Source organism: Paramormyrops kingsleyae, chromosome 14 (genome assembly GCF_048594095.1).
Source record: "Paramormyrops kingsleyae isolate MSU_618 chromosome 14, PKINGS_0.4, whole genome shotgun sequence".
In the NCBI taxonomy this organism is placed as follows: Eukaryota; Metazoa; Chordata; class Actinopteri; order Osteoglossiformes; family Mormyridae; genus Paramormyrops; species Paramormyrops kingsleyae.
The window spans coordinates 2655650-2665657 of NC_132810.1; the positions used below are offsets into that span (position 1 = coordinate 2655650).

At 42.2% G+C, this 10008-nt stretch overlaps 1 protein-coding gene across 1 annotated transcript; it reads right to left on the reverse strand.

The window, feature by feature from the left end:
* Window positions 1–2018: 2018 nt before the first annotated feature.
* On the reverse strand, window positions 2019–9385 carry mbip (MAP3K12 binding inhibitory protein 1). Its single transcript, XM_023827421.2, has 9 exons — window positions 9174–9385; window positions 7416–7532; window positions 6874–7023; window positions 6108–6204; window positions 5302–5367; window positions 4684–4839; window positions 3837–3934; window positions 2549–2584; window positions 2019–2450 (listed from the first exon to the last, which is right to left on the reverse strand). Exons 1-9 carry the CDS (start codon window positions 9348–9350, stop codon window positions 2343–2345), a joined length of 1005 nt encoding a protein of 334 aa, XP_023683189.2. The 5' UTR covers window positions 9351–9385; the 3' UTR covers window positions 2019–2342.
* Window positions 9386–10008: the final 623 nt, after the last annotated feature.

Consider the following 10008-nt stretch of genomic DNA (forward strand, 5'->3'; position numbering starts at 1 on the left):
GCAACACACATCTTGGGTGCCCAATAGAATTTTCCTGTTCATGCATTATTATAGACAATGGTATTTCTCACAAAGCTTTTCCATAAAGTCCAATACAACAAATCTGACAAATGACCACCACCAAATGACAAGTTAAGCCCCATATTGGGACAGGCATCAAACATCTGCTGAACCACCTGTGTGGTTGAAACAGGTCAACAGAAATCAAGGCACATTAAGGCACATGTTTATTACGAAAAAGCACAGCGAAAATCAGGCTCAGCTCAGGATGTATATGAAATAGAGCTAGGATACGCATTCAGAGGAGAGGTTTGCTAATATTCCTGTGCACAGTAAAGTAATTTCATAACTCCTTGTTTCCATACACTGTAATACAACAGTAAGCCTACAGTCCGAAAATTAACCTTGGGCACAAAAAGGGAATTCAACAGAATTAAAACTGTTAAACACCCCAGCTATTTTCCAGGTGAATTTTCTGGTGAGGCAAAGCCCTCACTTTTTGTAAATGGGTAAAATGAGACTCCTTGATCATTGGAAAAAATGCGTAAAAAAGGTACATTTCATATGCTTTTCAGACTAGCACTCATCGATATCCTAAGATGACACAATATTGTACAACCTTGAGTGTGAAGCTGCTGAAGATCTATAGGTACTATATGACCTGTCCAGACCACCATACAATCATGGAAATATACTGCCTTACCAGTACTGTGATTGTGTAACTCAACTTGTTATATAGCAGTCTACACACTAATGACAGCTAGACAAATTTCACCCAACCAAAAAAGGCTGCAATTTTCCTAAATGACTGGTCTTTTTGGGTTGGTAGAATGATGCCAATTTTGATCCCTAGGACTGAGTAATCAGGTCATTTGTTGTAATGACAGCCAGTATTGATGTTCTGCTCAGTGTCCAGTGCTCCCCAATTACAGATACACAGCTTTGCTTGAATGACAGCTCTGGGGTCAAAGCTAACATTATAGCATCCAACTAAAGCAGTGGAAATTTAGACTGAAATTATACAGTAATGAATCTGTAAGCAGTGTCAACAAGAGCTAACCTGAAGTTGAAAATCGATCTGTTTTTTAATCACTTTTCCTATCGAGGTACAATAATGCATCACAATATTAATATGATGGATTTATCGATCCTTTTAAATAGTCAACCTTAGTGTTTAGACTTTGATGCTAAAGAAAATGCACTGGGTTAAATTCTTTGAAAATACATCAATTCATAAAATGCAACAGTACAAACCAGTAAAAAGGCATTCAGATATAACTCCCTGTTTAATTATGCAAGAAATCTATGCTTGTAGGGTTGAATGTTATCACTGCAATTATACAGTACAGACTTATGTCGAGTTATGGGTCATAGTTACATCTGATCCCATTTAGGCGTGAGTCTGAGGTCCATAGTAGATAACATACACTGACAGGGAAACGCCGGAAAGCGATGGAGTAGGACGCTAGTGTGTGTGAGGCTAATTAGGGTAACAGGTGCAGGAGAATGGGCAGCGCTGACAGTCCACTGGTCATATTTAACTTGTAATATATCACACACACAGTAGAGCGTATGAATGACAGCTAAAATATCAAGATACGCCCAAATTGACTTGTTTCTAGAGGTTCTGGAAACATTCTGGCGAATGTAAGTTGATGCAAAGCTACCAAGTATATCATACATAACAGTAGATCATAACTAAGAATCACACATCTTGTGCTCCTTTAGAAAATTTTAAAAAGCAAAACTACAAAAACGGAGAGATACTCCAAGCAAATCAAGTTCAGAATCACAGGCATTAAGTAAAAACAAACTGCCCGCCCTGAGATCATGACGTCAGCCGAAAATGCAGTTCTGAATGAAGTGAGAGTATAATCGATAAAGCAATAACATCATTCAATGAAATATTGAATAATTTACATCAAAACAAGATAAAGTTCATAACAATGCTCTTTGAAGCTAGACAAATAGTACAGTGCTATACATGTGTGTCGGGAGCAGCAAAAACTTCCAGAAGATTCTGTTCTAGTGCAGTTTATTTACAAAACAGTTACAAATTACATTGAACAAAAGCAAACAAAAAAAAGAGGTAAATGGTAAGCAAAATATGCATTTGTACAATTCAAAGCGAAAAATGCATTTGCCAGGTTTATATTTACAAAGAACAGACACTTTCAGATACGTCAGTCCATTTAATGAAATACCAACATGTACCTGCTAAACCATAATTAGCATGTAGGGAGATAAATAAGCAGATGTAATGTTAGGGTCCGTCTGTAGTTGCATCGTCTGACTCCGTCGGTACTGCACCCCTGTGGACGACGAAAAGGGCGGCAGCCATATCAAAAGGGGAATTCCTCTGCGTCTCTCAGCCGAAACTCTCCAACCTTCTTCAGCAAAGTGGCCTTCAGCGCGTTGATCTTCCCGTCCAACTCCGTCAGGCTGTAAGCCTGAAACGCAGGCAGCAGGATCACGGATACCGTTTGTCATGTGTTGCTGAATAGGGGCGAGGGGGTGATTTCACACCAATACAATGCATCCGTCTTACCTGTGACGATGTTTTTGGTCGCTTGTGCAAGTATGTCTGAGGAAGGAAAGCAGAGTTCAGTGAGGCAAGGGAGTTGATGCAGGTCTGGCGAGAGCAGCGGCTCGAGGACGTCAGGCCAGTGGTCATACATTTCAAGCTTGCCTTTCATTTGTGTTGAATTGCGACTACCTTCTAAACCTCAATCGAGTCCTGGGGGACTGACAGATAGTCCATGTTTTTGCTCGGGAGCTGAGAGGGAGCAAAAATGTGGACTGTGGCGGTCCCAGTGGACCGGGTTGGGAAACACTGTTTTAAACCCATCCTCAGAAGTTTTTTTTTTTTTTAACCGGGGAAATTAATTCACCAGGCACCATAAAGATGAGCTTATTTTAACATCCTCTCAATAGACTCCTTGCAAGCATAAAAAAGCACAGAGAGCGAGAGACCTCTCAGCGATGGCAGAGCCCGGGCGAGGCGGCCGACGGTTCAAGTACACTCGTTTGCCAACTCTGTCCGCTCCAATCTGACATAGATACCAGACTGAAAAAGCCACTCAAATTACAAATTAATGGCCTGAGAGAACTCCGGCTCACATTAAGGGAAAACTTATCGCCTGGCACTAACTGAGCAATGCTCATGCAGCATAGGCGGCGTGATCAACCAGAATCAGCACCATGACCCTACCAGCTCCCACTTAATACCTTCCTGCGTGCCACTTACGGGAAACCAAAATCAACACCGCTAATCAGCACCCCTCCGTCAGCAAGTTCACGCTGGCTGCTTACGAAGTTCTGTGTATCGGTTTGTCCTGCTTTTGGGCTGAATAAAAATGTCCCACTAGTTAGGTGTGAGTGTGTGGGTGTGTGTGCATGTGGGGTAATTTTTATACAATATAAAACATATTTGTTTAGACATTGCCCAGCACTAATTGGTATCGGTATCGGCGAGTACCCGACAGTGAGTACTCAAACGCATTCTGAAAAAATGCGTTTGCTGCGTCCTACGTAATGATGACGGTCTTCATCTTAATGGAATATCAACATGCACATCTTTTTAAGTGATATTCAGTAGTTTACATTGGATGTTCTGTAATTTGCTACATTAGGTTCAAATCCCATGGAAATCACCAACAGATAATGAATTTGCCATAGAACATTTTTTGCAACTAACAGAAAGTGACACGCCCCGGTTTAAGATGGAATATCATCTCACTCCGACGGGATCTAGCAGGATACGAGATCGTGACGACGTTCATGTACAGTCCTCAGACAAAACCTATATCCCAGTGTCCCCAGTTTCCTAGACTCACCATGGACTGGAAGTACTCTGGGGAGAGGCCTTCCAGCTCCAGGATTCTATCCTCCAACATCTTCAGCCTTTGGTAGATATTCAAAGGCACAGGCCCCTCTGATGGAAGGAGAGTGATACGCCGTAAGTACAAAATAAACCCAAGAAAACGCAGAAAAAAAGGTTTCGTGTTTCGCAACATTTAGGAAGATCAGCTAATTAGATTTGGCAAAGATGCTTCATCCCTGAATTTAACTACATTATGGAATCTCATTCTTTACAAGATTACATTTTCACATTCATTTGCAACTTAGACGTTTTGCAATCATTTCCATTACCAACCTTGTGATTAACCAGCAAATGACCACTTAAAAAGAAAAATCAGACTTTCCTAAACACAAAAGCAGCTCAAATTAAACAGAACACAAGCGGAACAGAGACCTTATGAGACTGTTAGGGCATCTGTTCATAAAGGTTACAGTAATAAACCAGCATGCCTGAGTGTGGTGTATTTTTTAGCCAGACATGTTGTGGTATTGCTTTGTTTTTGACCAAGGTTTTTATCATGTGAATAACTGAATATTGTTATCCTATTCATACAGGGGGCGGTGTTTGGCACTGCAGGTTAGCAGACTGTGCTTGCAACCGATTGGTCGCCGGTTCGAATCCCCAGGGTCAGCGGAGTGGCCTCACTGTTGGGTCTCTGAATGGGCCCCTTAACACCAACTGCTCCAGGGACTGACCCCGTTTTTTAAATTGTATGTAATTTAAAATAAAAGATACTGATTAATACCCTGGACAACTTTACCGGGCATCTCCACACTGTTTAGAAGAACGGAGGGTGCGTGAAGGAATAGCACAAAACTCACCCGCAGAGAGCTTGAGGTGTGCTTCAATATTGTGGAGACGTTCCTCTATGGCAGGATTCCCACAATCCCTAGCGGCCGCTCCCTGTTTCTGGTCGGTGGTCTCTCTGCTGCCTGCTGCTCGCGTCTGGGGACCATAAGTGTTCACCACCCGCGTCACTGCCACGGCAACAGACAAACGTTAATCAGCCTTGCAGGTCTTGCACTTGTAGTATACAGTGAAACATCTACTGAAAAGCAACCCTGCGGCATGCCGATTTCAATGCATGAGTGTCGCAAGCCAGCTTTAGTGCAGGAAAGTGCAATGTGCTTTACGCTGGGATTAGGAGGACCTGGCTAGAGACACACAGCTACACCAGTGAACTGTTTCAGGAGTAAAAGTGCACCAGTCAAACTCTAGAACAGTGTCATATGACGTGTAGCGTATAATCAGTTAAGTCAACTTGGCAGTCCGTGTGATGAAAAACAGTAGGGAATTAATGCAGTAGTGACTAAGCTGGGAAAATTACTTTAAAAATACTTATGCAAATGAGACAAACATTAAGGAGAATTAACCATCTGCAGAAGAAGGAAAGCTGCGAATTACGGAAAAAGTGTGGGCATGAGAATGAACAGAATTACCTCTGACGTGGCTCCTGAAGCCGGGGAAAGGGGTGAAGATGGCGTCTGTCCTGGCACAGCTGTTTTCTGTATAAAGCAGAATCATTCGTATTGTCAGGGCAGAAGGTGCGAATCTCTGCACCCTTGGTCTTCATCGTAAGCCGGAAATTAACAGCACAGGAAAACTGGTGAATAACGTTTAGATTTAAAATGTTCTGTCGCCAATATTCATCACTAACACAAAAGGGTGGGATGATGGGTCAGAGGTCAGCGGTGATACTTTCCACCGCCAGGGTTGGAGGCTCAAATCCCACCTCTGCCGTGTGTGTGTGTGTGTGTGTGTGTGTGTGTGTGTGTGTGTGTGTGTGTGTGTGTGCGCGCGCGCTCTGAGCATGCACACCCTCCCTGCGTTGTGTAGGTACTGTATCTGCTAGCTACTCCAATTTGTAGACAGGCGATGAAGCTAAATAGGGTCTTTAAACTGCCCATAGCGTGTGTATGTGCTCTGCAATGGACTGGCTTCCAATCCAGGGTGCATCACCGCCCTGCGCTACCTGGGGAAGACACGGAAGCTCTGGACAGGACAGGTGGTTATATTACAGACTGATAATAGTAAATGTAAGGCTGATTCAAAGGATAAAATGGGTCAATTTGCTTTAAAGCACTTTCCCCCCCACATCCCCTGGCCTTGAACAGGGGGTTTGAAGGCAGTAAGCCTCTGCTTCCTCTCTGAGAAGTTGCCTGAGGAAATCAGAGCATTGGTAATCTACGTGGTCACCCCCCCAACCCCCACCCACCCCCACCGCCAGCCAACACCCTGTTCTCACCCTGATTACAGTTGATCACGTTACAAAACTCCCGCACATTGCTTTCATTGATCTCCAGCTGCTTGCGCTCGATAAATGCCGATATTCTTCTATCAATCTACAGCAGACGTGGGAAAGGGGAGACAAACAAAAAGATCATAACGATGACGGCGGAATATTGGAGCACAGTGAAGGGGGGGTTTAAAAAAAAAAATCTATATCAAATCGAGTTTCCAGTTTAGCAGTAATGAGAAGAAAAGCTGAAACCAAGCGAATGCCGTCTAGGCAGCATATGAGTGTTTCCTTAAAATAACCCAGATTCCACAACTGGCGGATTTTCACTGAAAGGAACACTCAAATATTCTGTTTATCTGATGACAAAAGACAGAGGCTGGGGTCGTCTTCATCCACATGCAATTGTTTTGAATAATAAGAGGCCACTTCATAAACTGCCAAGGGCCTGTGCCTCTTTTAGGACCTCTTGCAGTGCAGTTCATCTCGTCTGTCCAAGTGCAGCACATCGCGTTCAAGGGCCCTTTTCTGCTGGATTAACTTAACCGGCCCAGAACAAATATTACCAAGCTTTTCTTAATATTTATTTGCCTAGCAGTAGACACACAGTATTTTTTGTCACAGGAAGTACAAGAATGCTAGACGAACAGGGGGAGGGGAAAAAAAAAACACACATACTTGACAACTGACCCCTGACTGAGGTGCTGATGCGTTCATTAGTGGTTGGAGTTCGTTAAAAATCAGCCCCGGCCCTTGAGGATGAGAGCAGGCTCACCTCTGACTTGCTGACTTTGATCTGCACATTGGGGTCGTCTCTCTTGGGCTCGAGGCTGCCCCCCGCGGGGCTCACATCACCCCCGCCGTCTGCGGCTGATTCCAGCGCGGCAGTCACCTTTACCAGCTGCTTCAGGTTTGCAGACACGGTCTGTGGAGCCGAAGGCAAGAGGTAAAGAGGAACCGAGGCCAGGATACATACATGAGGGACATTCCTCCAGCATCAGCCGTTTATAGTGGACTCATTTATTCACAGTCACTTATGCTCTGTTTATATGCAGCTGGATAATTTCATGAAGTATCTGCTCAAGGTTTCAAACAGGAGACTCCTGTGATCTGCACTAGAAACCTTCAGATATCTGTCCTCCTTTGCAACACCATCTTAAAGCTTTAAAGCTTCAAAAACGTTCCCCAAAGGTCTAATATATTAATTATTTGAAGGAGACTGAATGCAAAAGTAACATTTTTAAGAGCTTTCCCACTGGTTCAGTGAGCTGAAAAAATGAGACGGTAGAAGCGGAGTGAAGATGATCAGAGGCGTACCTGCAGTTGTGAGATGTGCTGATGGACACAGGTAAGCATAGAACCTGGCTGAAGGGATGAGACATTGATATGGCTTGGATTGACATCCATTTTCAGAACATCGGCCCCTAAATTCAACTGGGGAAAAAAAAAAAAATCAATCAGCATTTCAGACAGCCAAAAGCAACAACAGAGCTGTCCTTTAAAATCAAGCACATCTTCTTTCAAACACTGTATCTAATTATACATTTAGGGATATATGGCTATAAAATGTTGCCATTAATTATAAATGTAACACAAGGATTTCCGTAACCTAATCAAAAATCTCAAGGCAAGGTTTAATCACAATAGTCCACAGAAAACCTATTTTCCTTAGCATTGCAGTTGACAAAGTACAAAGTACACAGGACATAAAAGTTCAATGCTAAATTCCATAGAAAGATTGAGTGGGTTTTTTTTTTTATTAAAGAAAAAAAAAGATTTCCCACAGAACCTAAAAAAATGCCTGTATTGGGTGAGATTCTTTGGGAAATCATAATTTATTTATGCAAGATTGATGCTTTTGTCTTAGTTGCACAAACTAAATCATACACATATGTAGGCATCCATGAAGTACAAATTAGCTTTCCAAAGAATTTCTGTTAAAGATAACTCATTTATTTTTGATAATACACAGAAGCAGTACACAAATCAGAACTATTTAATCAACTATACTCTTAGATAATGTTCAGTACTAGAATAATTTTACAATGATCAATAAATAAGTGGAGGGCAATGTGCTTTAATGGCAAAGCTTCTGTGTCTGTGTTTGGAAGGTTGCTAGTTTGAGCCTCAGCAAAACAGTCACGTCTGTGGGGGGCTTGAGCAAGGTCCTTAACCCCCAGCTCCCCAGGTGCTGCAAAGTGACTGACCCAGAGCTGTGACCCCCATGCTTACTCTCACCTGTATTTGTGTGTCTCACAGAGCAAGCTGGGGTCGGCTCAAAGAGAATTTCCCCACGGGGATTAATATAATATATAAAGTATCACTATTCTATAAAACTTGTTGCAATGCATGTCTGACAACACATCCATACAATATTAGGAGAAAGTGACATACGGCTTTTGTTTTTCTAATTTATTTTCATAGCATTTATAAGACGGATGATTTGCATAAATCAAACATTCGTGACTATCACAGATAACCAAGCAAAATAAAATGTCCACACATAACGCCGGCTTTCAGAATCAAAGAAAATTGTCCCCCCCCCAAACCCTTCAAAAATAAAGAGAATACTGAAAACGGGGCGTTTACACGTTTACTGCCACTAGCATTTCCACCTAATAGTGCTGCGTTTCCCACGCGTGGAGCAGCATCTAATCATCCTGCTGAAAGTTCAGACTTCATTTATTCTGAAACTCCAAAACGCAACACAACGTTTTTTCATAACGTTTTAATTATTTGCAATTTTAAGCCGTTGTGTTCCCTAGCAAGAAAACTATAACAGATGCAGCTATTAAATACACAACATCGCCTCGGTTATGAGTTACTAGCTAACAGACCCACAATTGCTTCACGTCTGCCTACCGCTAAGCAATCAATCGCTCTAGGAAACTGCATGCAAAACAAAGTATCGTACCTCACTAACTAATCTTCAAATTAACTTGGATAGGGCGTTATGTAACTAGCCTCGGTATTTACTCGATAAGTTTATAGAGACATCATACAACTGAGAGTGAGTCCAGGTAGCGATCATTCACAGAGCAAAACCAAAGAAAGCTGTCTCCCCCAAGCACCAACCTCTGTACTAAATGCTGCCAGGGCATTGAGAATGGCACACACAGATTCGCGGAGTGTAGACGTGCCCTCCCCATGAGAAAGTCCTCCTCCATCCCTGACTTGCACGCTCTGGCCAGACTGTTTCCCATTGATCTCCCCCAACTCCGCCATTTCTTTTCCTGCTCTGCGACTGCGCATGCGTCCTGGTTCTGCGCGTTGGCACGAGCCGCCTGTTTCCTAGAGATCTATTGGTCCTCTTTGGCCAAAAGGCGGGGCTTTAAAAAGCCCGGATTAACTCACGTGCAATCGCCGGCTTTCAGACTCAAATTCAAAGTAAAAGCTTTATTGGCATGGGGAATTGGCCGAACGTCTTAAATAGACTACCAAGAGCAGCAATTAAAATAACAGGAGGTTAATCTAATAGCAGAAGAGAAGGAATGATTGTACATTTTAAAATTAATGTTATATTAACTTTAAAGTAGTGTGACAAACTATAATTTAGATCACAGTGGTCTTCAGTATTTTTTATATTATATTTATATTTTAACATCAGTTTCTCTCACTGATTTGCTTAGGGTCTGTATTTGATCGCAACATTTTTTTCTGACGGATTATTTTTAGCCCGACAACCACTTTGGGTTATGAGTTTATTTAATTACTCCAATACTTAAAATAAAAATATCTCATACTGCTAATTTGAATGATTCTATGTGACCACAGGGACGTCACCCCGCACACAGTATTTACTATTTTGCATACGTATATTATTTATATCATATCTTAATATACTTAACGGTTTCTTTTGTATGAATGTTTAAGTAAACATATTCATAGCTGAGTTTATTGACTAGTTAAA

Coding starts and splice junctions, on each gene's coding strand:
- mbip (XM_023827421.2), bottom strand. CDS start 9,350: ATGCGCAGTCGCAGAGCAGGAAAAGAAATGGCGGAGTTGGGGGAGATC. Junction 5,368..6,107: donor CGTGATCAACTGTAATCAGG/GTGAGAACAGGG, acceptor TGCTTTATACAG/AAAACAGCTGTGCCAGGACA. Junction 4,840..5,301: donor CTTCAGGAGCCACGTCAGAG/GTAATTCTGTTC, acceptor TTGCCGTGGCAG/TGACGCGGGTGGTGAACACT.